Source organism: Pogoniulus pusillus, chromosome 30, assembly GCF_015220805.1.
Source record: "Pogoniulus pusillus isolate bPogPus1 chromosome 30, bPogPus1.pri, whole genome shotgun sequence".
Taxonomy (NCBI): domain Eukaryota; kingdom Metazoa; phylum Chordata; class Aves; order Piciformes; family Lybiidae; genus Pogoniulus; species Pogoniulus pusillus.
The window spans coordinates 7,366,941-7,393,304 of record NC_087293.1 but is presented as its reverse complement, the minus strand read 5'-3'; the positions used below and the strand labels follow the sequence as shown (position 1 = coordinate 7,393,304).

General features: G+C 44.4%; 1 protein-coding gene across 2 annotated transcripts in view; it reads right to left on the bottom strand.

The window, feature by feature from the left end:
- Nucleotides 1–877: 877 nt before the first annotated feature.
- TMEM132D (transmembrane protein 132D) overlaps nucleotides 878–26,364 on the bottom strand; it is a 318,685-nt gene continuing 293,198 nt past the window's right edge. For both annotated transcript variants that reach the window (XM_064169011.1, XM_064169012.1), the window contains 4 exons: nucleotides 10,051–10,256; nucleotides 8,657–8,930; nucleotides 6,752–6,943; nucleotides 878–3,763 (listed from right to left, as the gene is read on the bottom strand). In XM_064169011.1, the coding sequence (XP_064025081.1) occupies nucleotides 2,582–3,763; nucleotides 6,752–6,943; nucleotides 8,657–8,930; nucleotides 10,051–10,256 (1,854 nt within the window). In that variant the 3' untranslated portion in view covers nucleotides 878–2,581. The remainder of the gene's footprint in view (nucleotides 3,764–6,751; nucleotides 6,944–8,656; nucleotides 8,931–10,050; nucleotides 10,257–26,364) is intronic.

The window sequence follows — 26,364 nt, the reverse complement described above, 5'->3', positions numbered from 1 at the left end:
CTCATGTTCCCCAGAGGCAGCTAACACAGAAATCTGGATTTACCATAGCAGCTTGTGGGTAAAGCTTCTGACAGGCTGCTCCCAGTGTGGCTTCTACCTGCTCTTTCTGAAGGAGGAAGAATGGTCATGCAGTGATGCTTCTGCAAGGCAACCTTGTATATGCATGCACACATCTGACCTGCACAGCCTGCTAACTGAGATTTGGCCTCTTTCATCCCAACCTCCACAGTACTAAGGGTAAGACTCTGCAGACAAAATGTAGTGATGTGTAAAAAGCACCCAGAAACAGCTTCAGAACTGGAGAGGAGAGCCTTCTGGGAGGCTCCAGTGCTTTGCCATGGCACCAAGACTGCTTCCTTCACCTGAACACTCATCTAGAGCTATACCCTCTACTGTGCTATACTCCTTACTTTACTTTGTCCTTCAGCTGAATGACCCAGGCCTTGAGGAGAGGTGGTGAAAGTCAGCAAGGACTGATCTCCAAAGCTTTGGGCACATTTGAACTATTTACACCAACTTACTCTTCTAAAATTGTTTTCAAAAGCAGCTAATCCAGTGAGGATCTTCCCCAGAGCACTAAGAGCAGAAATTCACATGGCAGGCTCTCAAGCTAGGAATATGCACGTGGATTTATTCACAAAGACTTTTAAACCTTGGAAGGGTGACTTGGTGCAAATACATTGGTAGCATAACACGCTGCTGATGTTGTAACTTCTCCCCCCAACACTGCACAATGTAAAACTTGGTGAGTGGATGGTGCCAAGAGCCTTAATTCACCGTTCCATCAAAGGACAAGTCTCCACATTGCTGTCAGTCACTTTTAGGGTAAATGTTCTGACAGTGAAAGGAAAGAGGCGTTCAGAGTAGGAAAAAAAGATGAAGCCACTAAAATGCAAATTTTATTCACAGTTGGCATGTTTATAAATATATATATATTACATTCTTACAATCTACAGTACATTCTAAATATAGAGGGATTCAATCTAAGTGTTTGTGGGAGGGCGGGTGTGTATTAAACTGAGCAACCTAGATTCAATGACAGAGAGAGACTTAATAACAGAAGCAGGGCAAGGGCTCACTCTGGAAAATAAAGGAAAACTTGAATCATAAACTGAATTTTTAGTTAGTGCTTTGGCACTTTGCCACTGGTCACTGGAGATTGCTTTTGGGCCTCACAAAAAAATGTCATGGTTTTAGGGCTGGAGGGCACACTGGATTCAAAGGGTACTCGCTGAAATCCTACCATATGTACATCCTTATCGGAGGAAAACAAAAGATAATCATCACCTCTGGGAGAAACAAATGTTATCTACCAAGTTTAGCTGTTCAGGTTTCGATGGTGAATGTACAGCACTCCTCTGTGACCTTCGAGTGCCCTCTAAACGTGCTGAGCAGGGGTCTTAAAGAAACACGAGCACCGAACAACCTGACCTCTCCCAGGGAAGAGGACAGACAAACAGGCAGTTGCTGTTGGTGTGTGGGTTCAGCACAGGTTACACTTACCCAGGAGAGAGTGGCCAGCTTTGGTAAATGACAGCATGTACAGCAAGTACCAAGCGTGGTACCAACAGTGCTTGTGCTTGGCAAGAGCACACCGTGGAGAAGTGAATGTGCATGGAAGGAGTGGAAGAAACCAGAGGCTTCCAAAGTTGACTGATACTAGAAAGTGCCCTCGGGATATCAGGTGGGGGAGAGCTGCAGGGAAATGGCTGGGAATAAAAATTTGAAAGAGGATGATCAATTAAAGTGGGCTTTTAAAAATAGCTTGTTCTCTCAAACTTTCCAAACCAGACCTTCCTTTAGACAAGTGATTTTCTGAGCAGAGATTAGAGCTTCTCCTATTTTACAAATTAAGAAATACTGAAAATCGGCTGGCAAAGTTTGTTACCTTGGCATCTACTTAAAAATAGAGTCTCAGTTTTTAACTGTATATGTGAATCCATTCTCAGTGCTTGGGAGGCAAACATGCTGGTTTGAAAACAGCCCAGTTACTCCTTTTCCCCCTCCAGATTCTTTGGAAACTCATGACTTTTCAGCTCTGGGAGCTCCTTTGCTCACACCGTTGGTTTTTGCCAGCTTTAAATGAACGTTCTTGCATGGCTGTTTTCTGCATGTGGCTTGAATGACATGCTCTCATCTTGGATCTATTTATTCTGAGACTGATTTTTTTTTGCTCTTAACCAAAGCTTGCAATATTGAACAGTAGAGCTGTGCGAACTTTGTAATACCCAAACTGCACTGGAGTTTGTTATATTTATCGATTTCCTGGGAAAGCTCAGAGAATGAGACCATATTATTTTGCTAAGTTTTTTTTCTTTGTTTTTCTTTTTTTTTTTCCTCATGTTACATGCATTAAAAAAACCCCCACACATCTCTCACTTCCATCTCTGAGCACAGAGACTCAGATTTTAAGAGCTGTCCAGGATCTCTGCTCTCCTGGCTCCTTTTGGGTGGCTTCTTGGGGCGCCATTGAGTTATCCACCAGCTGATTTTTGTTATCAATTTTGCCCCACTACCCAAAATTAAAGGCAGAAGGTGAGTGAAAAACAAACAAACAAACAAAACCGTCTTTTGTGTCTCATTACACATTTTCATGTAATCTCTCCATGTAGTTTTTAAGTTCTTTGCACTCCCCCAGGTCCATATCCTGGCAGACCCATTTAATATCATCCTCACTACTCATCAAGATTGAGTTGACAGTTGGACACCCATCATCAGAGGAGATGGTAGTAAAGGTGGTGAATTTAACCCGTTTCCTCTTAGAGGTAGGAGAAGCAGTTGGTTCACTTTTCTGTTCCTTCCCTTCAGTGAATGTGGACTCGGTAGAGCTGAAAGATTGTCCATTAATATTTTTGGCGGCATTTGTGTTAAGGAGATATTTGCTCTCTTCGTAGTCCACTCCTCTGTCGATGGCTGTGATATGTTCATCTTGCTGAGATGAGAAGTTTATGTGATTCTCCAGAAGTTCTGTCCTGTTGCTCAGCCCAACCCAGTCATGAGAGTGGCTCATACCTTCTTGCTCTTCAAAGGGAGCTTGTTTGTTTCGGTACTTCAATGCAAAGGTGACACAGTTGATAAGGAAGACCAGAATTGCCAGGCAAAAGACCCCCAGAAGCGCATACATTCCTATCTCCAGATCACTGAGTCCCCTTGGGGTCTGGACTAGGTCGTCCTCCTCCAAGTCTCCATTGTTTCTTGGCAGATCCACCTGAGCAGGGAAGCTTGTGAAGTCTATTGGGATATTCTGCAGATGACTGTCATCATCCAGGAGGCTTTCTCTGTCTTCTTTTTTACTTAGAATAGACCTCTGAGTGGTGGTTCCTCTGCCCTGCTCATGGCCCATGGAGGAGCTGTAGTACTGCCCATCTAGCCCAGCTCTTTCCTGCAAGGTGTTTTTTTGGCGCCGATCGCTGGCGCGATTTTCTAGGTGGACACCAGCACCCCTGTGCTTGCTGTCACTGATGTTAGGGCTGGCATCGCTCTGCCCAAACTTGACTTTAATGCTGCCACTTCCAACAGCTAAAATGCTCTTTCTCTTGGATTTCTGGCATGATTCACTGATCACCATCTCTACTTTCACCAGTGTCCCCTGGCCTTCTGTCTCAGCAGCTATCACAGGCCACTTGAATTTGGGGTCATGGTGAATGGAGACCACCTTCTCATCCAGAGATGTGGCTGATAAGGAGAAGTCTTTGGAGTCATAAATATCCAGGGGCATGACAGATCCATCACTGAACTGGATCCAGCAGCTGATGGCTGCTTCCTATAACACATAAAACAAATATACACACACTCAGAATAAACACTGTGGGAAATATGTTCTGCCCTGCTGTATTCCCTCCTCCTCACAAATCCATACACCATTTATAACCAGAAAGGAAATAAAAAGGGAGAGCAATAAAATTAATAACATGCCAAGATGTGAAGAGAAATACTAGTTTAAAACATTCATCGGTAATAAGATTTGTTTCCCCAAAGGTGCTTAAAGGAGCTGTATCCCCTGGGCTCTGCAGAATCTACTTCAGCACCATAATAAATTGCATGTCAGGAAGCATTACCAGCGACTGAGATCATTTACTGTTGTATATTTAAATGAAAAGGAAAAAAAAAAGATACATTATTTCTAAACTGCTTAAAATACAAAGTCTCCTCTTATTATACACAACAGACGCTGAAAAATACCTAATATATAGCAAGCAGGTCCTTATGGCTCCATACCTTCAGTCCTTGTTTTTTGTCTCTCAAATTAAATAAGTGTCTTGTGCCAGCAGAGGAAACCAATCAGTTGCTTCTTTAGGAAATAGCCAGGGTAATTTTCATGCTTGTTAGCAATCAAAAGCAAGACGATAATAAAGTTTAATCTCGTGTCACAGCCATGCAGATTGTAGACTTCAGAGGGCATGGAAGCTTACGGAATGTAAATGGGTCAGAGCTGAGCACTAATTCTCTGCTTGCACCTGTGTAATGGTGTAGTCTTCCTGGGAACCTTGGCTTTTGGCTTCTAACGTGAAAGATTTTAAAGCATCAGATTTCAGAATGCATGTGTTCACCCATTCCTGAAAATCATGTCCTCTAAGGATTCTCAAAGGCCTACTGAACACTGTTGTCCTACCTACAAAAGTCTTGTAAGCGCCCCAGTGATTTACAGACAGTCTTGGAATCTTAATTCCTGCTTCTGATGGTCTGACTTGCTCTGTTTTGGCTGGGATGTTTGCTTCTGATGGTCTGACTTGCTCTGTTTTAGCTGGGATGTTTGCTTCTGATGGTCTGCCTTGATCTGTTCTGGCTGGAATGTTTGCTTCTGATGGTCTGCCTCGATCTGTTCTGGCTGGGATGTTTGCTTCTGATGGTCTGACTTGCTCTGTTTTGGCTGGGCTGTTTACACTTTAGACACTGGAGAATCCACACCAGAAAGACTCCTCGCTAGGTGAATGGATTCTGGTGTCTAAAATGATGTCAACTCTTGTCTGGTAAGAGTTGTGAACAGCCTGCTCTGAGATACAGCCTGACAGATAGACAAATGCCCAAACAACAGATTAATAACCACACAAGCATGATTCTAAAAGTCTGCTTTCTTTAAATACTCAGTTTTTCCCAAACAGACAGTATTTACATTCTAACTCGATACATATACAGAGAATAAACATATGGAATTATCTTGCCAGTTGTGTCTGGCACAGTTATTCACCTGTTCAGATCACAGGGAGTAAACCTCTGGTCTTTCAGGATTGCATTGTGCATAATCAGGCAATCAGTGGCCTGATTCTGAAACTCTTCCAGCCATAAAGCTCCCCTTGCTTCAGTGGGAGATTTACTTCTGCCTCTATTTCCGGACAGCAAGACTTTGCTGACACTGTCATAAATCCTGCCTTTGTGTGTATTAATCTCTGGATATTTCTTGAAGGCCTCATAGAATTTATGTCACCGACTCTCAGCCTCCCACTGCGTTGCTTTAAACCTGCATAACTGTGTCATAATTTTGCGCTGCTTTGATTACAGGGATTGTGCTCTGAACATCGTCTGCTAAGCAATCGGAGGAGTCAGATGCCTTTCAAAACAGAGTCATGCTTTGACAGGTGGAAGGTGCACATCTTCCTCACTGGTTTAATACTCACCCAGTGCTGTACTGACTGGACCCCTGCATCCAGAGAGCGACTCCTCTAGACTCCATTTCTGGCAACTGAAATTTCAAATGCATCAACCCCACCTTTTGCTCCGTTTTCAAGGCAGTTGGTTTAATTCCCCATGTCAGCAATGGATTAGCTCACTGGCCTTATTTCTAGCTGCCTGGCATTGATTTCTTTAACTCCTGGAATACTGTGTGAACCTGATTTTTATCACCCTATAAAGACAGCAGTTCTGCAGCATTTCTCATCGTGCATCACAAGAATAAGGCCCTATGATGAATCAGTGCCTTGACAGTTGGCCAGATTTCAAATGTGCATGCCATGGTCATTTCCCTTTAAAGTTCAGAACATGTTTAATCAAGAAGAATCCAGTGTATCCTGGATGTAAATCCCGGATTGATGGATTTGGGTTGAAAAAAACCCAAAGTTTAAATTCAAATGTAAATGGAAGCACAAGGGCAAATATCAAGCAAGGACTGACAGGACATGGCATAGTCCAAAAGCCCTTGGTAACTTGGTTCTCTAATATAGGGATGAAGAATAACAGGGAAACAACAAAACAGTTTATGGAATCATGAATCAGGAAATGACTCAGTGATGCTGATTCATATTCTAGTAATGAATCAGAATGAAAGGGATGTTCTCTAACATCTTAAAATGCCCACAGAAAGTAACTAAAGGAAGAAGAGTTTGCCAGATGCAAAACACTCTCTCATGCAAGGATGTGCTTAAAGAGTTGATCTCACTGCCTGAGCTTGGCAATCAAGACAGCAATACCTCCTGTGATTTAGTAGGTGCTGGATGGGACAGAAAGTGGGACTGTGTGTGTAAGGGGGCTGCTGTTGCTTAATTATGACACCTCACTGAGTTGCATGTGCAATTTATGGGATGTAGCCATGGCAGCTTTAGCTGTTTAGCTGTTTAGTTGTTTGTTGTTTAGACACAATGACATTTTTGATTTTCTGTTAGGGTACCTAGTGCCCTTCAGAAAAAGGAACCCATAAAGAAGCTGTTTTATTAGCATCTCATTAATAAATATCTGCTTGATCCCACCAGCTTATAAGTTGAGTAACAGTGAACCTGAGTGGTGTTCTTTCACAGCACAGTACTGAGGGCAAGAGTACCTGCTTTGGAGATTGGAGCAGCTCCTGTGCTACTGCTGTAGCAAAGATGGCCTTGTTGCTTCCTGGACTGAGCTGCAGAGAAAGTGACAATCCAGTCACCAGCTGCACGCCCAGGTCAGTTATTGTCACCTTCTCATCCAGAACTGTCACTGTCTTCTCAGCCAAGATAGCATCTGAAAGGGGGGACAATATCTGAAAAGAAAAATTGAAGTTAGCAACAGCCATTTTGCATAGCACCAAGCAAAGCAGCTACATGGAGCTACTCTAACACAGATAAGGGAGATTTATGTTAATGAGAAGAATTACTTTTAGCAGACAGATACTATTAAAATATGTTTTTTAAATAGCTAGTCACATTTTATAACTCTCCCACAATAATAGGGTGCTTATAGCATCTTTAACCAACAGAATTCTATTCAGCTATGCCATTCACCTCTGCGCTATGCTAACCATATGTGTTTCAGCTGCATTAACTGCTTGGAAATGGAACCTTTGTATGAAATGCAATTATTTTATTAATGCTGTTGGGTTTGGGTAGCACATCCACAATGCAATCTGTAGGTTTAAATAAGATCCATACAATAAATGACAGCAAGAAAGCTAATGTATTGCTACAATAAACACTCATGGTACTGTCTACAAAACTGACTGAGAAAATTAGTTTTGGTTACAAAAATGTGCAAGGAGGTCACTGCACTGATACATGACATCCAAAGATGCTCATTAGGAAGCAAGTTGAATTTAATGATCCATACAGAGTACAGAACATTTTGGAAGCAGTTTATGAGAGGTATTCTTTAAATACAACTTGCTCTCAAGTTTTTTTCCCCCTTGGATTTTTCTTTCCACACTTCTGTGTGCATTTGTAGGAGCACTGCAAGTCCCAGAGCTTTGGAAAGGCATTCAGAAAATCTTTGCACATTTTGCAGAAAGTCAAAATCTCTAATTCCATTTTCCAGCCCTGACAACCTCAAATTCCATTTTCCAGCCCTAACAACCTGTGTTATCCTCCTGATAGATGTGGTGGTTGTTTTCTGGTGTGACAGTTTGGGATGATGAACATGTTTGCAGAGCTGGAGTGTTTTTTTCCTGTTCAAGTGCTCGTTAACACGTTTTTCACTCTGTAGTATCACTGGATTCATCATTTCCCCCTCCCTACTCTTTTATTCTGGGACTTTGTTTTTCTAGGCCAAGTACTTCTCTGCACAGCAGGAAGAGCTGCCAATGATATGATGCATAGGTTTAGGTGAGTTACTTCAGAGTAGCTTTCATACAGTGTTATTTATAGGTCATATTTTGGCCATATTGGCTGATGAAGCTAAATCTGCATCCCTGGAGAACATTGCTTAGTTGTCACTAATCAGTCAGTCTTTTATCATCATTCCAGAAGTACTGATTGTTATCTGTGCATACTCTGGAATGTGCCCTAACATTTCTGTTTTCTAACACACTGCGTGAGCTTGCAAGGTGTGCAAGGATTCAACACCTTGAGACTCGTATTCCAGTCTCAACTCCTCAACTAGCATTAGCTGATTTTACTCTACCCTTTTGTCTTCTAGTGTGGGCTTTGAGAACACTGAGCTGCTTCACCCACTGCATGCTTGTGGTAGCCCATGTGTCTGCTTCAGGTTTAAAAAAAGCCTTAGTAGATACAATCAGAAACAGCCTCCAAGTACACAGGTTGGGCTACATTCACTCAAAGTGCAATCTACACACTTTAGGGCACAAGATGAGAAGAGAAACCCATCTCTACTGTATCTTCCAGGTCCTGCTGCAGTTCTGCTCCATTCAAAAATGTATGGATTCAGTTTCTGTTGCTAATACAAGAAGCTGCTGTAGACCTCAGTACCTCAGTTCCCAAAGTGGAAGGTTAATAAAGGCAAGGGAATAATTAGTCTTTCCTACCTGAATTGTTGTCATTCCAAGCTCCTGCCCAATCAGAACCTGTCCGTCCTGTAGCTTGGCGATTCTTGGCTCCTCCACCTGCATGAAGTCACTGACCAGGTCAGTGATGTCGATCTGCCAGTCAGAACCCAGCAAATAGCTCAGCTGCCCACTGGGGTCTGCAGCTTCAGCTACAAACTGCGTGAGAACTCGCACCATTGCGTGCTGGTACTGAAGGGCACAGCCTCTCCCCTTACGCTCATCCTCTTCTTCATCTTCGCTGTCCCTGGCTGGTCTGGAAGGACAACAGGAATTCAAACATAATTTTAACTGCTGCTAGTAGAGCTTGCATCAGGAGAGCTATGGCTGACAGCCTGTCTCTGGTACAGGAAGTCTTTGCCTCCATTGCTCTGCTGAAGCTGTTTTCTTCAAGTGCAGTTCTGCAGTCAAGCTCCCTCACTTTTGTCCTGTTTCCCTTGTTCAGAACTGGAACCTCCAGGCAGCCTTGATCTCCGAAGCAGCTGCTGACATGACCAGCTGGTCTGCTAGTTTTGCTACCACACTGTCCTCCCCAAATACTTCTCAGTATTTTCCATGTTAAGCTCTTACTTTCAGGACCTTCATACTTTCCCCCAGCCCCTCTCCAGTCCTTCCCATAAACATCTTTGTGTTGCCATGGAAATCTCTCTGCTTACATGCACATCCCTTTCTGTTTGGCATTCAGGCTGAAACCACATCTCCACCAAAATCCCAATCTCTGCTGTGCTGCCAACAGAAACCTAGTAATAAATGATGTCTTCATAGGTAGGTGGGAAGAGTAAGTGTCTACTTTATCAATTTGTTCTTGTTCTTAGTTACACTGGAAAGAGACACAGTCTAGATCTGCCTATGTCCATACTCTGTCCTATCCTTCACATGCCACTAACCTGTGGGCATGGACATGATCTTTATAGCCCTAGTGTACCAGTGTCTTCATTTTGAGACACTGATCAGTATCCCTGGACCCTACACTAGTATGAAACAAGTATGTACTAACTGTGACCTTTAACAATGACTGAATTAACCAGCAGGACCTGTCAGCCAGGCTGAAGACTGATCAGCCTTGCCAGAGCTGGTCCTTGTTGATGTCTCCCTACTGCCTCATGGCTGATCTTGCCTAACTTGTCCAGTTTGCTCTTTCCATCTCAGTCACTAGAGCTATAAAAGGAAATTGATTTCCAATGTAGGATCATGCTACCTGCAGTTTCCATTTCCCTTATAAGTCCAGTGAAGGAGCCTATTGAATAAATGTCTGATGACCTTCAAATTTAGATCGGAATTGCATTAAGGCCAAATGAGCATGTTCAGATCCACTGGTCCTGACAGGTCTTTGGCAAGTGCACAGCCCAGAATGAACATCCTCTAATGAAACTTACCTCTTATTAGAGATGATGGGGACTCTCCACCCCTTGATCTGATTTAGTTCTGTGTCAGAGACCTCTATCTGCAGCGGAAGACGAGGAACCCAGACTGTCATTTCTAAAGGGGCACTCAGATGCTGGTAAGTAAAATTAACTCTGACATTCACTTTGCCTTTCATTTCCTTCCCATTGACAAAGACATAGTCACATCTGTCAGAAACCTGAGAAAAGGAGAAAGAAAAAACAGTAATTAATCATCCTCTTCACGAATAATAAAGTACACCACATGGTGAGAAAGTGAGTGAAGAGAAAGGATACAGATTTAACCTAGCTCCAAGTTCAGAGGACAGCTAGGAACAAGAAGAAAGGTGCCTGGTGTGCCTGGAATAGCCTGTATAAGTCAGCATCAGTTTAACAGGCAGGCTTTTTCTGCTGTAAACATTTCCAGTACAAGCTGGGATAAAAGAACAGCTTCTTTCTGTCCTTAATTCCTACTCAAACATCAAGACAGTCCTAGTATAATGGCACCAAGAGAGGATTCTTCTCCCCAAAGCTCAGACTCTGCTATCTTCCTCCTCTACTTTGTGTGCAGCCCCAGGAACACCACATACCTGTGGGGAGCAGCAGGGAATGGCATCGATACAGAACTGAGCAGGAGACAAATTTCTCTAGTCAACCTACAATTGGGAGAAGGGGTTCTTTGGGAGTGACAGGGCATGGGATGCTCACATCAACCAAAAACTAATCACAGGGAAGAGCTTGCTGATGCCCAGTAGCACTCACTGGGGCCAAACACCATCTCCTGCTGCAAGCCTGGCAAAGGCCTTCCACAATGTTCTGCTCAAGCTAGTCCTGATGTCACTTTATTTATTACCTGCAGCTCTAGACATCAATATTGCTGAGAGTTACTAAATCTCACTCAAGCAATTTAGCAGCTATTGCAAGGATCTAGGTGAGCTGACAGGACCTGTTCATTACAGCTAGTTAAAATATATGGGTAAATGTACACGTCAAAGAATTTATTAACTACCACTTTACCATGCTGATGATCTGAAGGAATGATCTATTAAAACCCTGAACTCTTTTCACAACCCATTACCAGTCAGACCTTCTATTCCATTCTGTAGATGTATTTAACATTTCTGACTCCAGAATGCACAGTCTCATCCTCAGCTGAATTTAATGCCATTTTCCACTTTCCTGTTTAAACACTAAATGAATTTAAATCATATTTAAATACCACCAGCTTTCCTAGGATAATTTGCATTCCTAATATTATTATCTTTAAACAACAACACCCCCTCCTTGCAAACAGATCCATAGCAAATCCATTTCCATCCTGGTTTGTCTGAGCCTAGGTAATGTACCAAAAAAGGTTATCATGGCTCTTGCAATGTCTCTCTTGCAGGTGATGTCTGGTTAAGGTCAACATCCTATAGTTGCTATCAGATTCAGCAGATAAGTAAGGAGTTTATTTACAGGCAGTATTATGTTTTGGGGATATTTTCATGTTAGCTTTTTTTACACCAGCTCTTAACAGCTCCTGTCAGGATCCAGTCTCATTGTGCTGCACAGCAAGAAATCATAGCTGCTGTCAGAAAAGCCTCAAAGCATGGGAGTATGCGACACAAGGGAAGGACTTCACAGCAGGCAGCTGAGCACAGATAAGTCCCAGCTTTGGCTTCATTATAATGCTGAACCAAACTGGCCTGAGCTGAGGAGGGTGAGACTCTGCAAAACTCTGGGACAAGCTTCATGTGAGCCTGCAGAAATTGGCTGTGGGGAAGTTTGGAGGCATAAGCACATGCTCCTGGGAGCAGCATGTCTGGGCAGCAGCAAGAGAGCAGATGTGATTCTTGTATCCTAATGTGAGCATAATATTTTCAGGGTGAGAACTACATCATACCTCCACCTTGCAGTGTCTGATAGGCTGGAAGTCAGAAGACCTTCAGGCAGTGCCTGGTACATTTGCTCCTTCTCCTACCCCACAGGCTACCTTGCTTCCATAAGTGAAATCATCTCTTCCTTTCTGGCACTGCACTTATCCCTGTTGCCCTTTTGTAGCTGGAGTGCTGTTCTTAAACCAGACTGCTCTCCTACACACTAATAAGCTCTGTCTGATGCTTTCTACCTTTCCTCTTTTCCCCAGAATGCCAGCAACAAGAAAAACTGGGCAGCACCTCAAAGTACCAGATTTCCACCTGAGAGGAAACAGATCAAAGATGAAGATGAAGTGGCCCCAAGGAAAACATTCAGCCTGGGAGCTGATTGCCCTGAGGACCTTCACTTGTCTTTGTGCTCTGCAGGCGTACACATGAAGGGCCTAAAGACAAGGATTCTCTCTAGCAGTGCAACGGGCCAGGTAACAGCTTTCAGTGTGACTTCCTCATCACATCTGCTTCTAGCTAGCAACAGTTCACATTAGTGAATCTTAGCTAATTAACACTTTAGGCAATTTAATGTTCCCATGGGTGATCAACCTAGGACTGAAACTGTTTCCTGTGATTTAAGGTAAGAGGTAAACTGTGCCTTACAGCACAGAAATCATAATGGCAGGATGATTCCGAACTACTGCAGTGTTCTCTGCAGAGCACTGAGCCTTTGGAGCCCTGCTCTCCAGCAGACCTTTTCCGCCTCTGTTGTGCATCCTCTAGTTTGCACTGGCAGCTGGGCTTCAAGCAAGGGACCTGCCAAACATCCTCCTGCTAGGGTAGGGCTTTGCTGTCTGAGCAGTGGGTGGAATATTGTCGTGGTATTAGTCTCTGTGTGTGTGAAGAGCGGTTCAGCACACAGGGGCTGCAACAAGGCTGAGACTCCCCCAGGCAATAGAAGTAGCTGCTGAATTATGCCAATAAGAGATGGGAATTAGACACTTCAATTTTAAATCCATTAATGCTCAAGTGATAATAACCAAAGCAAGGAAATTTGGCAGGCAAACAGACCCCAGTTCCAACTATATCAGGGTTTATTACAGAAAGAGAGTTTAAAAAATAATCCATCCCTAAAAAACCTATTTTATGAATGATTAAATAAATACCATGACCTTGTACTTTCAAGATTATGGTTTATAAAGCCAACTGATGGTCAGGGGAAGAATGACAGGGCTTGGGATACCCGCCTTCTCCTGCTTCCCTTTCTGTGCGTGAAGGCGGCGACAACTATGAGCTCATTCAGTTCCCAGCCAGCCCTTCACTCTTTGAATGAATAAGCATCACTGTTCTGCTGCAGTTTGCATGCAGTCCTGACAGAGCAACATCAAAACACGGTGCAAAGTACAGTACATTTTCATAAATCAGGCCAGGGCTCTCTGAAACAGGTCATCAATAGAAAGGCAGATTAGCCATGCCTGTGTTACTGCGGGCACATCCGAGCCATTCATCTTCCAGCACAAGAGAAGGACCAAGGAGATGTAGCAAGGAAGAAAAATTGAGCTTCTCTGTCTCTTTTGAGATTGAGTTTTCTAAACTGTTTGTTGGAAATGAGTGAACATTTCCTGAAGTGAGTTTGACAGGCCTCAGCTGAGCCTCTGCAGGATAAATACACACATGAGCAAAGACCCGTTCAATGCAGCTCAGCAGCTGGCAGCCTTCGGGCAGCCCCTGCAGCTGACAGAGGCGGAGGGAGCCACTGGGTGCCCCCTCGCATGGCTTCTCCGTGTTAGTCTTGTTGTGGGCAGCACAGAGAAGCTTCTGCTGCCTCTGAAGCCTCTTCTGAGCCTGCAGGTCTGCTTTTCAATCTGTAATGGATTTCAATTCCTCAGTCTGTCAAGCAGCTCCTTTTCTTTAGCGTTAATTCATCTAAACAGCCTTTAACTACCAAGCTCCTTCCTGTCCTACAGCTCTTGCTTTGCACGCCTCGCCACACACCACAGACGTGGCTGTGGTTCAAGTTTATTAAATGCATGAGTGGAGTGACTGCACAGACCCTCAGATACTTGTGCAAACAGAAGGGAGGGTCTGTACTAACCCAACAAACAGATTCCCAACACGTAGGTATTATGGGAATTAGGAGGCTGCAAAGCATGGTCCCAAACCAGATAGATTTCAGGAAACTATTAAACACCCAATAAAATGCAAGAAGCATACAAAGGGGCTGGAGTAAGGTGGGAGATTTGTGACAAAGGACAGCTTGTTTTCTTTCTGGGGACTGGGGACTCCACCTATATTGCCTTTGCCTTCCCTGCTTTTTAGTGTGGCTGTCTCAGGCACGGCAACTCCATTTTGTAGTGAAGGTGACAAGGGCTCAAGTGAGAAAAGCACACTTGATTTTACTGCTAATGTACTGCTGGAATACATCTCGCTGTGTTGTGGCCACTGCAATTCGAGGACATTATAATGCCATTAAACCCTTCTGGTGCTGAACTCCCTTGCTAGAGCCTTTCTGGGCTTTATGTCACTGGAGCTTTTCACACAACTACGCTGAGCTGCTCTCCGTTAATTAAGGGAGGCTGCACTTAGTGCTCACGAGAAAGTCCAGACGTTCTCTCAATACAGGGAACTTTCATCTCTTGAGGAAGCTGGGGTTTGAATGGCTTTTTTGGGGGCACAAACTTGGTAAGGTATAGAAGTGCTCTGGGTTTCATTTGGCTCCCGCAGCTCCACCTCTTTTTCTTACATCGCTGAACAACTCAGCCAGCTTCCTCTGAGTCACACACACATATCTAATCTCTGTGTGCCAGGGCAGCAGAGGTCAGAGGTCTCTTATTGCCAGTGCAACACAGAATTAAGAATTAGATTCCTGAGTGCACCATGTCCATACCAAACACGTGGCTTCTGGCAAGCTGGATGTCGAGTTCAATCACCGGTGCTACGAAATGTGTGGAGCAGAGCATTTCAGACGCACTCAGCGCTGTGTTTCATCCCACCCCCTGGTCTCACTGTTGGACATGGGAACCGACTTCAAGGCACTGCTGCTCCCTACCACAAAGCCCTCCTGCAAATGTGCATTCCTCAGCTCCATGTGCAGCTCTGTACACTCGGTGCCCCAAAACCAATCCCCAAACTCAGCTGGGAGCCATGAAACTGTGAAAGCGATGCTGCCATGTCACTTTAACACAGGGCTGTGTTCCTTGGCAAAAAAAACCTGAGCAGCAAAGGAGGGTGGCATTGCTGACCCGAGGCAATTCTTTTGTATGTTTACTGAAAAAGCCTATTGGTGTTATTTGAAAAGAAATCAGTGCTGTCCTTTAAAACACCTGTACTCTGTATGCTCCTCAGGTGCGATTGCCAGCAAGAGAGAAATTGGGTTTAATTAATTTCTCTGATTTTATTTCACAGTTTTTTAGACTATCTGTGGAAGAAAACATTAAGCTCTTTGAAGTCTTTTAGTAGCAGGACTTCAGCTAGCCTGAGAAAAGCAAGGAAAGGGAGCAATAAGGCTCCTCATGAATCACACAAGGTCCCTGTCACGCGGCCTCCTGCATCCAGTTCTCCAGTGAAAACTGTTCCCAACCCTTTCCTAAAAGGATTTTACTGTTTTTCCCTTTACCCTTCTGCAGAGGCTGTCTTCAGAAGATAGTAATTTTTGTGGCAAACGATTAGTTTGGTCCCATAAACTCCACAGTAGCTTTAGGCTGAATAGAATCAAAAGATCTAAGGGGAGGGAGGGAAAGGAGAATGTACATCACAACTCCCAGAAGAGGTACCCTGCACTTCCCTGTTAGCTCTCAGAAATAGCTGTAACATTCTTTCCCCACCTCATTATCATCATTAAATTCCCACAGGATAGCAGTAAAACCCTCACAAGAAACTGCTTTTCTGCTAGAGTAATTCTGTTGGAGCTCTTACAAAGTCATAGCTAATAAGGCTTTGAAAATCATAGAATTGTACAATTGTTTTGGTTGGAAGAGACCTTTAAGATCATTGAGTCCAGCCCTTAACCTAACACCACCATAGCTATTACATCATGTCCCAAATTGCCATGTTCACACATTTCTTGAACACCTAAGATCGAAAGGTTGCCAGTTCAGTGTGGTACTCTGCAGTGCAGAGTTGGTGACACTGACCAGCTACTTCTCAGTCACGGCCCACCTGACTAACCCCCTTCAGCTGCTGAGAGCAGCACAGAGGATCTGGTTCCATCACCCTACCATAGGGGATGCCAGCAGACCCAGAGCCCACATAAACCAGAGCATCACATTGAAAGATAGATCCAGCTCCAAGTTTATATCTTGCAGAACTCCAGCACCCTGAGCCAGACCAGGCTGAGCCAGGCTGAGGTGAACCAGGCCACAGTTCTGATTTGGACGTTTCAAGGGTGGCCAACTGGGAAAGTAAGTCTGATACTTCGACAGAAAATCTGTATTTTGGAAACACTCTGCAACTCTGTCCCCAGTCCATGTTCCTGTAAGTGATCCCTCCCACACACAAGACTCTCCACTTATAATACACACTTCAAACACAGCCCTGCCACCTTGGTGAGCTCGTGGGACCTCTTCTGATTTAGCACTGCACACATTTTCCTTGGTCTACAAGCATAAATGGTGATCTTTAGTAACGTAAGTTATGTTAATGAGCCCTGCCTAAATCACTGCACTCAGAAGAAGAATGGGGGAGTCTCTTATAACTATTAAAGATGAGTGAGGAGGGAAATAAATAAGCAAAAGCAGCTCATTTGAGCTATAAAAGACTCCAGAACACAAGCTGTGTACCAAGGTACAAAAGGATGAGGCCATTATTAGCTCTATAAGTCACTTATAAATGGCTCAGGGGAGGTGGAGTCACCTTTAATCACCCACACTTTAACCCCAGATACTGAAGTGAGTTTTGTGACTGTGAGAACTGAACCTAGGCTGAAAATATGCAAGGCAGAGATAAATGGTTCTGAAGAAGCAGCAGCACAGGGGGCAGATCAGCCCTAAGCACATGGTGAGTCTTGGAAGGGATCTGTTCGAAGCTGGGATTCTGTGAGAACCTTGCGCTTGAGAAATGGCCATCCCCAGATCTGATACCACCAGCAGCAGATCTTTTACCCACCCTGGATACCACTGGAATTAGGAACAACCACTGAACAGCTGCTCTCGAGGAATAATTTAAGCACCTCCTGCACTGTGAGCAAAGAAGATTTTATTGCTGTTCCCCAGAAAGAAACAGTAAAGGCAAACGAGTGTCACATCAAGTTTAGGCATGATCTCCCTGTTCCTCAGGCACTCAGTGACCTTCATACTCAGCAGAGGAAGCTTCCCTAGCCAGCATGCTCCACACCTGCCTCAGTTTGCACCAGGGGGAGGTTTAGATTGGACATTAGGGAAAATATCTTTACTGAAAGAGTGGCCAAGCATAGGAACAGGCTGCCCAGGGAGGTGGTGGAGTTTAACACATCCCTGGAGGTGTTAAAAAACCATGTAGAAGTGGCACTTTGGGACATGGTGTAATGGTGATGGTGGTGTTGGGTTGATGGCTGGACTTGATCTTAAAGGTCTTTTCCAACCTTAATGATTCTATGAAAGAAGAATTACTTAGCTTGAACCCTAAAAGAGATTTTACTTCCAGCTCCACCCTGACAGCTTTCCCTGTCTCTGGAGATTTACACTGCATAAAGCCTTCTTAATTTTAAATATCAAAACTTTTGAGTATGTATATTGAAGTATCTGCCAAAATCTGCCAACACTCTCTCAAAGCTGGTAAATGCTGAGAGTCCACAAGGCTTCATTCCTCACCACTCCTGGTTCTCTGCTCTTGTGCAGAGAGGTTGTGCCTCTGTTGGAGATGCCAAGTGACATATCTGTACTCTGCAGAATCAGAAAAACACACAGGGTGCTCAGAGTCCACACTTTTCTGCAGTGATTTCACCACTGCAGCATCACCCCTAAAAATACTGCAATCCAGCTCTGTACCTCTTTGCTTTTTGCTTTTTTTTCCAGAGGAAAACATCTGCCTTAGTTTCTAAGAGTCCTACCTAAGAGCTTGTTTCTTGCTTGGCAAGTCCATAGTGTCATAATGGAAGCCTGCCTAGAGCTGCTCCAGAGGATGTTCAGCAGTAAACAGATAGCAGCACAGACCTATGCAAAGGAAAGGTGGTCTTTTTACTGCACTAATCCACCTGAAGCCATCATGGAGCATATTGGTGAAGAGAACTCTGATGTCAAATAATTTCTATCAGTTTTGTTAGTTTGTTTCAGGTTGTTCTGTAGCTTTGTGGCAAACATCCACATAGCACCCTCATCAGAAAATACCTGAGTGAAATATGCAATGGCACGTTTCCAGAGGACTTACAAATCTGGGCAAGCACCCAATTCCAGCTGCAAGTTTAATACTTCTTTTGTGAATATTACAGATCTGACACAATGTTTGCAGTGAGTTGGAGTCACTAACTGACAAATCCCCTCACTGAAAGAATCACCTGTAGGTGTTTTAAAACAAGATTTGGCATATAAGATTTTGGTGGATTTCTCCTCCCCCCCCCCCCCCATGTTTCTTTTGTACCCAATTTGCAGAATCACAAAGAACCACAGAAATATTCAGGTTGGACCCCTCAAATCAAGAGAGATGTTGAAGTGCTGGAATGTGTCCAGAGTAGGGCAACAAAGCTGGTGAAAGGCCTGGAACACAAACCCTATGAGGAGAGGCTGAGGGAGCTGGGGGTGTGCAGCCTGCAGAAGAGGAGGCTCAGGGCAGAGCTCATTGCTGTCTACAACTACCTGAAGGGAGGCTGTAGCCAGATGGGGTTGGTCTCTTCTCTCAGACAACCAGCAACAGAACAAGGGGACACAGTCTCAAGTTGTGCCGGGGGAAGTATAGGCTGGATGTTAGGAGGAAGTTGTTGGCAGAGAGAGTGATTGGCATTGGAATGGGCTGCCCAGGAAGCTGGTGGAGACACCATCCCTGGAGGTGTTCAAGAAAAGCCTGGATGAGGCACTTAGTGCTATGGTCTAGTTGATAGGACAGGGCTGGGTGCTAGGTTGGGCTGGATGATCTTGGAGGTCTCTTCCAACCTGGTTGATTCTATGATTCTGTTCTATGATTCTAAAAAGCCTCTGAGGATCACCAAGTCCAGCTGATATCCCTACTCTCCATGGTTCACCCTTAGCCATATCCACAAGCACCACATCCAAATGACTTTTAAACACATCCAGGGTCTGTGACTGAACCACCTCCCTGGGCAGCCCATTCCAATGCCTGACCACTCTTGCTGGGAAAAAAATGTTTCCTACTGTCACAGCTTGAGGCCATTCCCTCTTGTCCTATCACTGTTTAGATATGAGAAGAGCCCAGCACCAACCTCTCCATAAAGTCCTTTCAGGTAGCTCTAGACAGCAATGAGGTCTCTCCTCAGCCTCCTCTTTTTCAAACTACCCATCCCCAGCTCCTTCAGTCGCTTCTCATAAGATGTATACTCCAGGCCTTTCCCCAGCTTTGTTGCCCTCCTCTGGACTCACTCTAGCACCTTCACACCTCACTTGTAATGAGGTTCCCAAAACTGAACTGAACTCGAGGTATGGCCTCACCAGAGCCGAGCACAAGGGGACAATCAGCCCCCTGCTCCAGCTGGACACGGCATTTCTAATACAAGCCAGGATGCCACTGGCTTTCTTTGCCACTTGGGCACACTGCTGGCGTGTATTCAGTTGCTTGTCAATTAGAACCTCCACTGCTAAGAGCAGTCAAATTTGTCTCTACACAGTGGAGCTGCACAGAATCTGTCCATGTTTGAAGTGAGGGAGAAGCAGCTGCCACACAGTCGTTTGTGGACACATTACTAAGTCCTTGTACACACTGTCCTCACATGTGGTTTACTACCTGCCTAAAAGCTACCTTCACTCTGTAAACAGCTTCTTCCTTGTCCCCACTCAGCCACTGTGTCTGGGACAACCCAGAGTGATAATGTGTTTAGGGACTATCAGTAGAGCTGCCTGGAGGGTGAATGCTTCATTTCAGGAGGGCTTTCAAGACACCTACATTTGTTTTTGTTTTCGGGTCATGAAATTCGGTTTCATTTCAACTTCAAATGATTAAATTTCTGTAAAAATACCTCAACATCAAGGAAAAAAAAACCTTATTTTAAAATGAAATATCAAAACATTTCATTTTGAAAATGTCAAAACAAGATGTTTCATTGACATAACAGGAACCTGCTGGCATCCTTTCGCTCCTGTTAGTGTCAGAGATGAAATTCCAAGGAAATCAGAATAATTTCATGAAGCTGTTTTACAGAATGACAAATCCTGAGTCAAATCCTGTCAAGATTCCCCCAGTAAGTCACAACTAGCCAGGGTCACAAAGCAAAACAAGACAATAAAGAACTCTGTTCAATCAAAGCCCAATCCCATGAAACCTGGAGTACCTTCAATGCCGTGGGCAGCGCTATCCTCATTTGCAGGAAGGAAAGTAAAGGCACAAAACAATCTTTCTGGCAGTCAGATTAACTCTCAGCTTCATCACACACTTATTAGAGGACTGTGTAATTTATTGAGATCCATACTCTGAAGGATGTTGAAGTGCTAATGCTCCCTGGGCTCAAGTGGAGACTCTCTAAGAATCTGGGCTTTAACCTCCCGTCAGTGCATTTGTAAAATGGAAGATGCTATCCCCTTGTTTTACAGGGATTTTGCAAAGCTGTAGCTATAAGAAACAAGAAAGACTCAGGTGCTAAGCTTACATGAGTACATCTTTATGTTGCTTAAAATGTATCTGTAGTTAGAGGACGATCCTTTCCTTCTCCCCCCTGCACCGGCAATCACAGCCGCAGCGAGGGCATGAGATGGTTCTGTGGGATGAGGCACACAGGGTGAAACTGTGTCCCTGGCAAGCAGGCAATGCACAGAGAAATCAAACGGCTTCATTCACTCCTGCTGTTCTCCACTCCTTTTGCTGCTATGGCCATCCCTCATTTGCTGTTGGCTAGGCTGCAAATCCTGCTTTCCAGCTGGAAAGGAAGGTGGCAACTTCCTGCCCACCTGCTGCTCTTGATATTCAGCGAGCAGCGATTCTGCCAGCACAGGATAAGCAAAGGAACAAGACTACTTTGGTGTCTGCTCCTCTAAATCAGCAGGACGAGAGAATGTCAGCACGGTCACGTAGGAGAGCTTTAGACAGGCAAATACTGTCTGACGACTAGCCAGAGAGCTGCTGGACTCAACCCACCACCTCATGCTTTACATTTTAGAAGCCACAATTGTTTTTAATGAATGTGACAACACTTTCTCGCCTATGTTAATTAAGTTACATCTTCCTATTTCCCTCTCCACCTGAAAACCACACATAAGCTGCATCACTCACTGCAGTCACCCAAGCAAAGTGGGAGAAGAATGATAAACACGTCCAGCACCCCAAGGTTTTCAGCACTGAACTGAGAATGGCATTTCTCCCCTCCTTCCAGGAAAGCTGCAAGTATTGACAACAGAATGACTTTGCTTCACACTCATGAAAGGAAGGAGACACGCAGGCTGCTTGTTTATCTCTGGGCAATAAATAGCTGACTTCCGAGCAAAGCAGAGCTGATGAGGAATGTGACAAATGTGATGGACTAAACACTGAAACCATGCTGTAAAGGGGACGGGCAGTCTTCTAGATTTGTCAGATCCTGACAGTGAAACAATGCTGGGGAAAGGAAGAAAATCGAGGCACACACAGAGCCTGAAATAGCCTGATCTGAGGGCTGCTCCTCTGTATGTGAGTGCTCCTGCCTTTGAGAGCAGCTGAGAGGAAAATGGGCACAGATGCACATGATACAATCCTGACTGAACATACGGGAAGGCAAAACATTTCAAATAACTCCTACATTCTCTCAGGGCAGCTGAAGGACCTTAGGACATGCTAAATCTCCCCAAATGTAAAAAGGGCTGGCCAAGGAGCACCAGCAGTGCTGGTGCAGAGCAGTCCCATTGCTGCCCAGCTCTCCCAGCAGCACACTGAGTTCAGAGCCAGACTGTGAAATCAAAAGCCAGCAGCATTAGCCTGCAATTGGTAACTTTGATTTTGTCTATAATTATCACAACAGCAAATCTAGGTGTGCAAAGCATTTAATTGTCATATCCAGGATACTTTATGCTCCTTTTGTCTACAGGAAACTAAAACCTCTGCCAACTCCTTTCTGTTCCATAGACGATCCAGCTTTCAGTTCAGCTGAGGCATCTGATTTTTTCCATCATATTTCTGTCATTCACATATGGCTGAAAATATTTCCTTTGGCTACTGTAATACTGGCTGAATTTACACTGCTTTGCACTGTATTCAGACACAAAACTACACTTGGATGAATCCACCAGGTATGTGCTTTATGTCCTCATATGCAGACCACAGAAAGTACATGTGTCATGCTCAGTGCCCTGCTAGAACCACAAAAATACATCTAGAGGGATGCTAAAAGAAATGTTTTCCTTGAATGCTGGTTGCTCCAAACAAAAACAAAAGGTCTTTTAAAGAAAATAATTCCTTGCTGGAAAAGGTTTCTCAACTGTGCCACCCATTGAGAGTGCAGCCTCCCAGAATGTCCCTTCTTACTGCAGCAAGCCGTGGGCTTGTCCTCCCACAGAGACCAAGGCTCATCCTCATTTCATAAGCTGGAGATGTGCTGATAGCATGGATGGATTATATCACTAAATCTTTCCTAATTGGAATTGTTTAGTCCCAAAAGAACACCTCTCTGAACTCACCCTCCCTGTTCAGGGTGAGTGTACCAGGGACCCAACACTGAGGATCCCACACCTCACTTTGCTGTGGTACTCCTCCATGAGGCAGGGTTTCTGCAATGTAGAAGTCATTCTCCTTTGACAATCATAAAATCCACATGCAGTGGAGGGGGGTGGGGGTGGGGGTGGACTAGATGATCTTTTGAGGTACCTTCCAACCCCTAACATTCTGTCTTTTTCCCTTCTTAAAGATCTTATGACATCTAACCACAACAGGAAACCAAACTTATTTAATGTTAATCATTTAATTACAATCTGTGTGATTCAGCTCTTTTGGTCAGAGATAGATCACATCACACACTTAAGGCTTCACAGAACACTTGTGACCCAGCCAAGGAATGAATTCCATAATCATAGGGCTCTCCTATCATAGTGGCCTGTTATCCAAAGCTGGGGCAGACCCTGGTTTGCAGCCAGCAGTTCCCTTGACCCCACTGCCTAGGAAAGAACCAGACTTTTGCCTCCACTGCACCCCTGTGCCTTCCAGTGGCTTCAGTAGCCACAGTGCCTGTTTCTTTTCTGGGGGTGATAGCCTTGCAGTGCAATCACGTAGGCAAGATGTAAGGATTGGATTGTCTGCATCTCTGCAGTATTTGCACAGCACAGTGTTTGCATTGGCTGTGCTGAGTTTTCTGGTTTGGCACTGCCAACACATCCATTACTATTATGTTAACAAGCCTGTCTTTCTAAAGAACTCCTGGTTTTCTTTTCACTATCCTGAGACACACTTCCAGTGGTTTCTCATCTATCCTTACCAGGTCATTTTGGTATATTGCACAAGTGCAAAGGAGAGCTCTGCCTCCTGAGCAAATTCAGATGGCTGTTACATACATGCTGCTTTAGAGGGTGTAGGTGGGATGGAAGTGAAGCATGCACGATGTGCAGCTCCTCCGCACACCCTGCTGCACAGGCAGTGCAAGATCCTACAGCTGGGCAAGTGGTGTTATTTAGCTCCCCTGCTTCAGGTCGAGCTCCTAACTCAGAAGGTCCCTAGCCCAGTTCCCAAAGTGTCAGCTAAGACAACAATTGTTACAAATAGATCTTTTAAACAACCCCTGAAGACAAACCCTTTCCACTCCAGCAGACTGCCCTGCAATGCAAATGCTAAAGGCCACCAACAGTCATTGTCCACCTACAGAAAACCCATATGCATTCTGAGAGCACAGCATGATCCAACACTGCCTCAAATTACATTTATTTCTTCTCCATTAGGAACAAACAAGGCCCTCTTTTAAATGGTTTTCATAACTTTGTGGAAAATCACTAAAACCACCCTAAAATTAATAAAATAGAAAACTTATTTTGCATCAGTTGATACAAACAAAAAGAATTGTCACTCTTATTATGGCCTTAAGCATGACTGCTATGAAACTTGCTGTTGGTTTGGTCCAGTAAAGAGGGAGAAATAGAGATGCCAGCTTGAAATACATTTTCTTTAAGGCTATAAGAGAAATGTAAATCCTTGCAGACTGTTTTGGACTTCCAAACTAGTTAGAAAAAGGCACTGGGCTGATATATTCTCTGCCTCCCTGGAATCACTCATCTTTCATCTCCATCACCGCACTGCAGACTGAAAGCATTGCTATTTTTTTGACAACATTCTCATTTTTCCAGCTTCCAATAAATCTCTAGACAGGGATTGTCAGTTCTAATTACGCAGCTCATGCAGCAGCAACAGGTGGTTGCCCAAGTCTTAGAAATTACTCTTTGACATTTGCAAATGGATTGTAAAGTTTGGCCCATGTTCTGGACTACAGTAGGAGTGAGACAGGGGAAGGGTAAAAGCAGTCATGTGGAACTGGGAAGATCTGGTTATGTTCAGTTCAAGAGAGATACTGAGATATTGGAACGTGTCCAGAGAAGGGTAACAAAGCTGGTGAGGGGCCTGGAGCACAGCCCTGTGAGGAGAGGCTGAGGGAGCTGGGGGTGTGCAGCCTGCAGAAGAGGAGGCTCAGGGTAGACCTCATTGCTGCCTACAACTACTTGAAGGGAGGTTGTAGCCAAGTGGGAGTTGATCTCTTCTTGTAGGCAACCAGCAGCAGAACAAAGGGACACAGACTCAAGTTGTGCTGGGGGAAGTATAGGCTGGATATTAGGAGGAATTTGTTGGCAGAGAGAGAGTGATTGGCATTGGAATGGGCTGCCCAGGGAGGTGGTGGAGTCACCATCCCTGGAGGTGTTCAAGAAAAGCCTGGATGGAGCGCTTAGTGCCATGGTTTAGTTGACTGGATAGGGCTGGGTGCTAGGTTGGCCTGGATGTTCTTGGAGGTCTCTTCCAACCTGGTTGATTCTATGACTCTATGATTCTATGTTGACTCCTCTGCTAAGCCTTTTCGAACACGTGCACGCAGGGCACATCTGGGTGACTGTGGGAACACCAATCCTCAGGCTGGGGGACAGACAGACATTTACAACATGTCTAACCAGCTGAGCACTAAGAGCAACAGAGTTGTGTATGATTGGTGCTGTGCCCATAGAATTTAACTCCATACTTTGCTGCCTCCCATGGCACTTGGTAGACTCACTAGTTTGCGTATCTGTGCTGGTTTGAGGCCAATGGGAATATTTTAATGAAAGAAATTAGATCATTGGTTGTGAAAGGAAAATAATGGTGATGTCTATATTACCCATTGGTTCTGCTGGGACATATAAAAACAAGGACACAAAGATAAGGGCAGTCTGTGGCTTGCCTGCTTGTCATATTATCTTTGCCTGATGTTATCTTCTCTGCCTGAATCTGTGTAACCCAACTAATCATTTCCTTCTTAACACCTCTTGCCAAACTTTTCAAGCTCATCCTGCATGCAAAGGGGGATCCTCAGAGAAAAAAGAGGGTGGAAAGGTTGGAAAGAAGGAGGTGGGGTTGGTTAGGAACCTTCTCAGGCAGCCTGGCTGCTCTGGAAGGGGTTTTGCATTTCTGTATTACTTTTAACTTGTATATAGCTGTAAATATGTGTAATACATGAGACATATATGCTTATAAACTGTACCAAGCTGTAAGTACAGCTTCCTTAACTTCCAGCTGACTGAGCCTAGCCTGGTGAATTCGTGAGGGGGGTGGGTAACATCCAAACCACTACAGTATCTCTGTGCCATAGGCCGTGGTATGCCACACACATCACAGCTAGTCCTTCAGCAGCAGCTTAGATTGGATTGGTTTGGATTGGATACTTAAGCATCGTGTCTTTAGTAGAGCCAGCCTGCATCCATTACGTGGAGACAACAGCACTTTCTAGCTCACAGGACAACCTTAGTGTTTGGAGTATTAGGAATGCAAAATTTTTACCCAAGGATTTAATCCAAACCTCAGAGTTTTCTTCGACTCTAGGAAGCTTTGATCCTACCCTAAAGGGCCAGTACGTCTGCCCTCAAACAAGATGTGTCTTGCTCTTCTAATTTCTTTCCAAAGAGTAATGGCTTATATATCAATTTTAATTAGGGACACCACTGAGAACTGATGTGACCTAAACCAAGTATGAGACCAAATCTCCACAGACTCAAAGGAGGTGAGAGCCACACAGGAGAAGTGAATGAAAAGACCCTGCAGTGAGAAGAGAAAGCCAAGATGAAAGGAGAGGAGTTTGAACTCTTCAGTGCTCTCAAACTTCAGCGTCCCACAAGCACAGATCTGCAGGCAGCTCTTTGAGTTAAGCCATGTCTCAGCTGGTACTTAGCACAACAATGACCAAATGCTGCTGAAA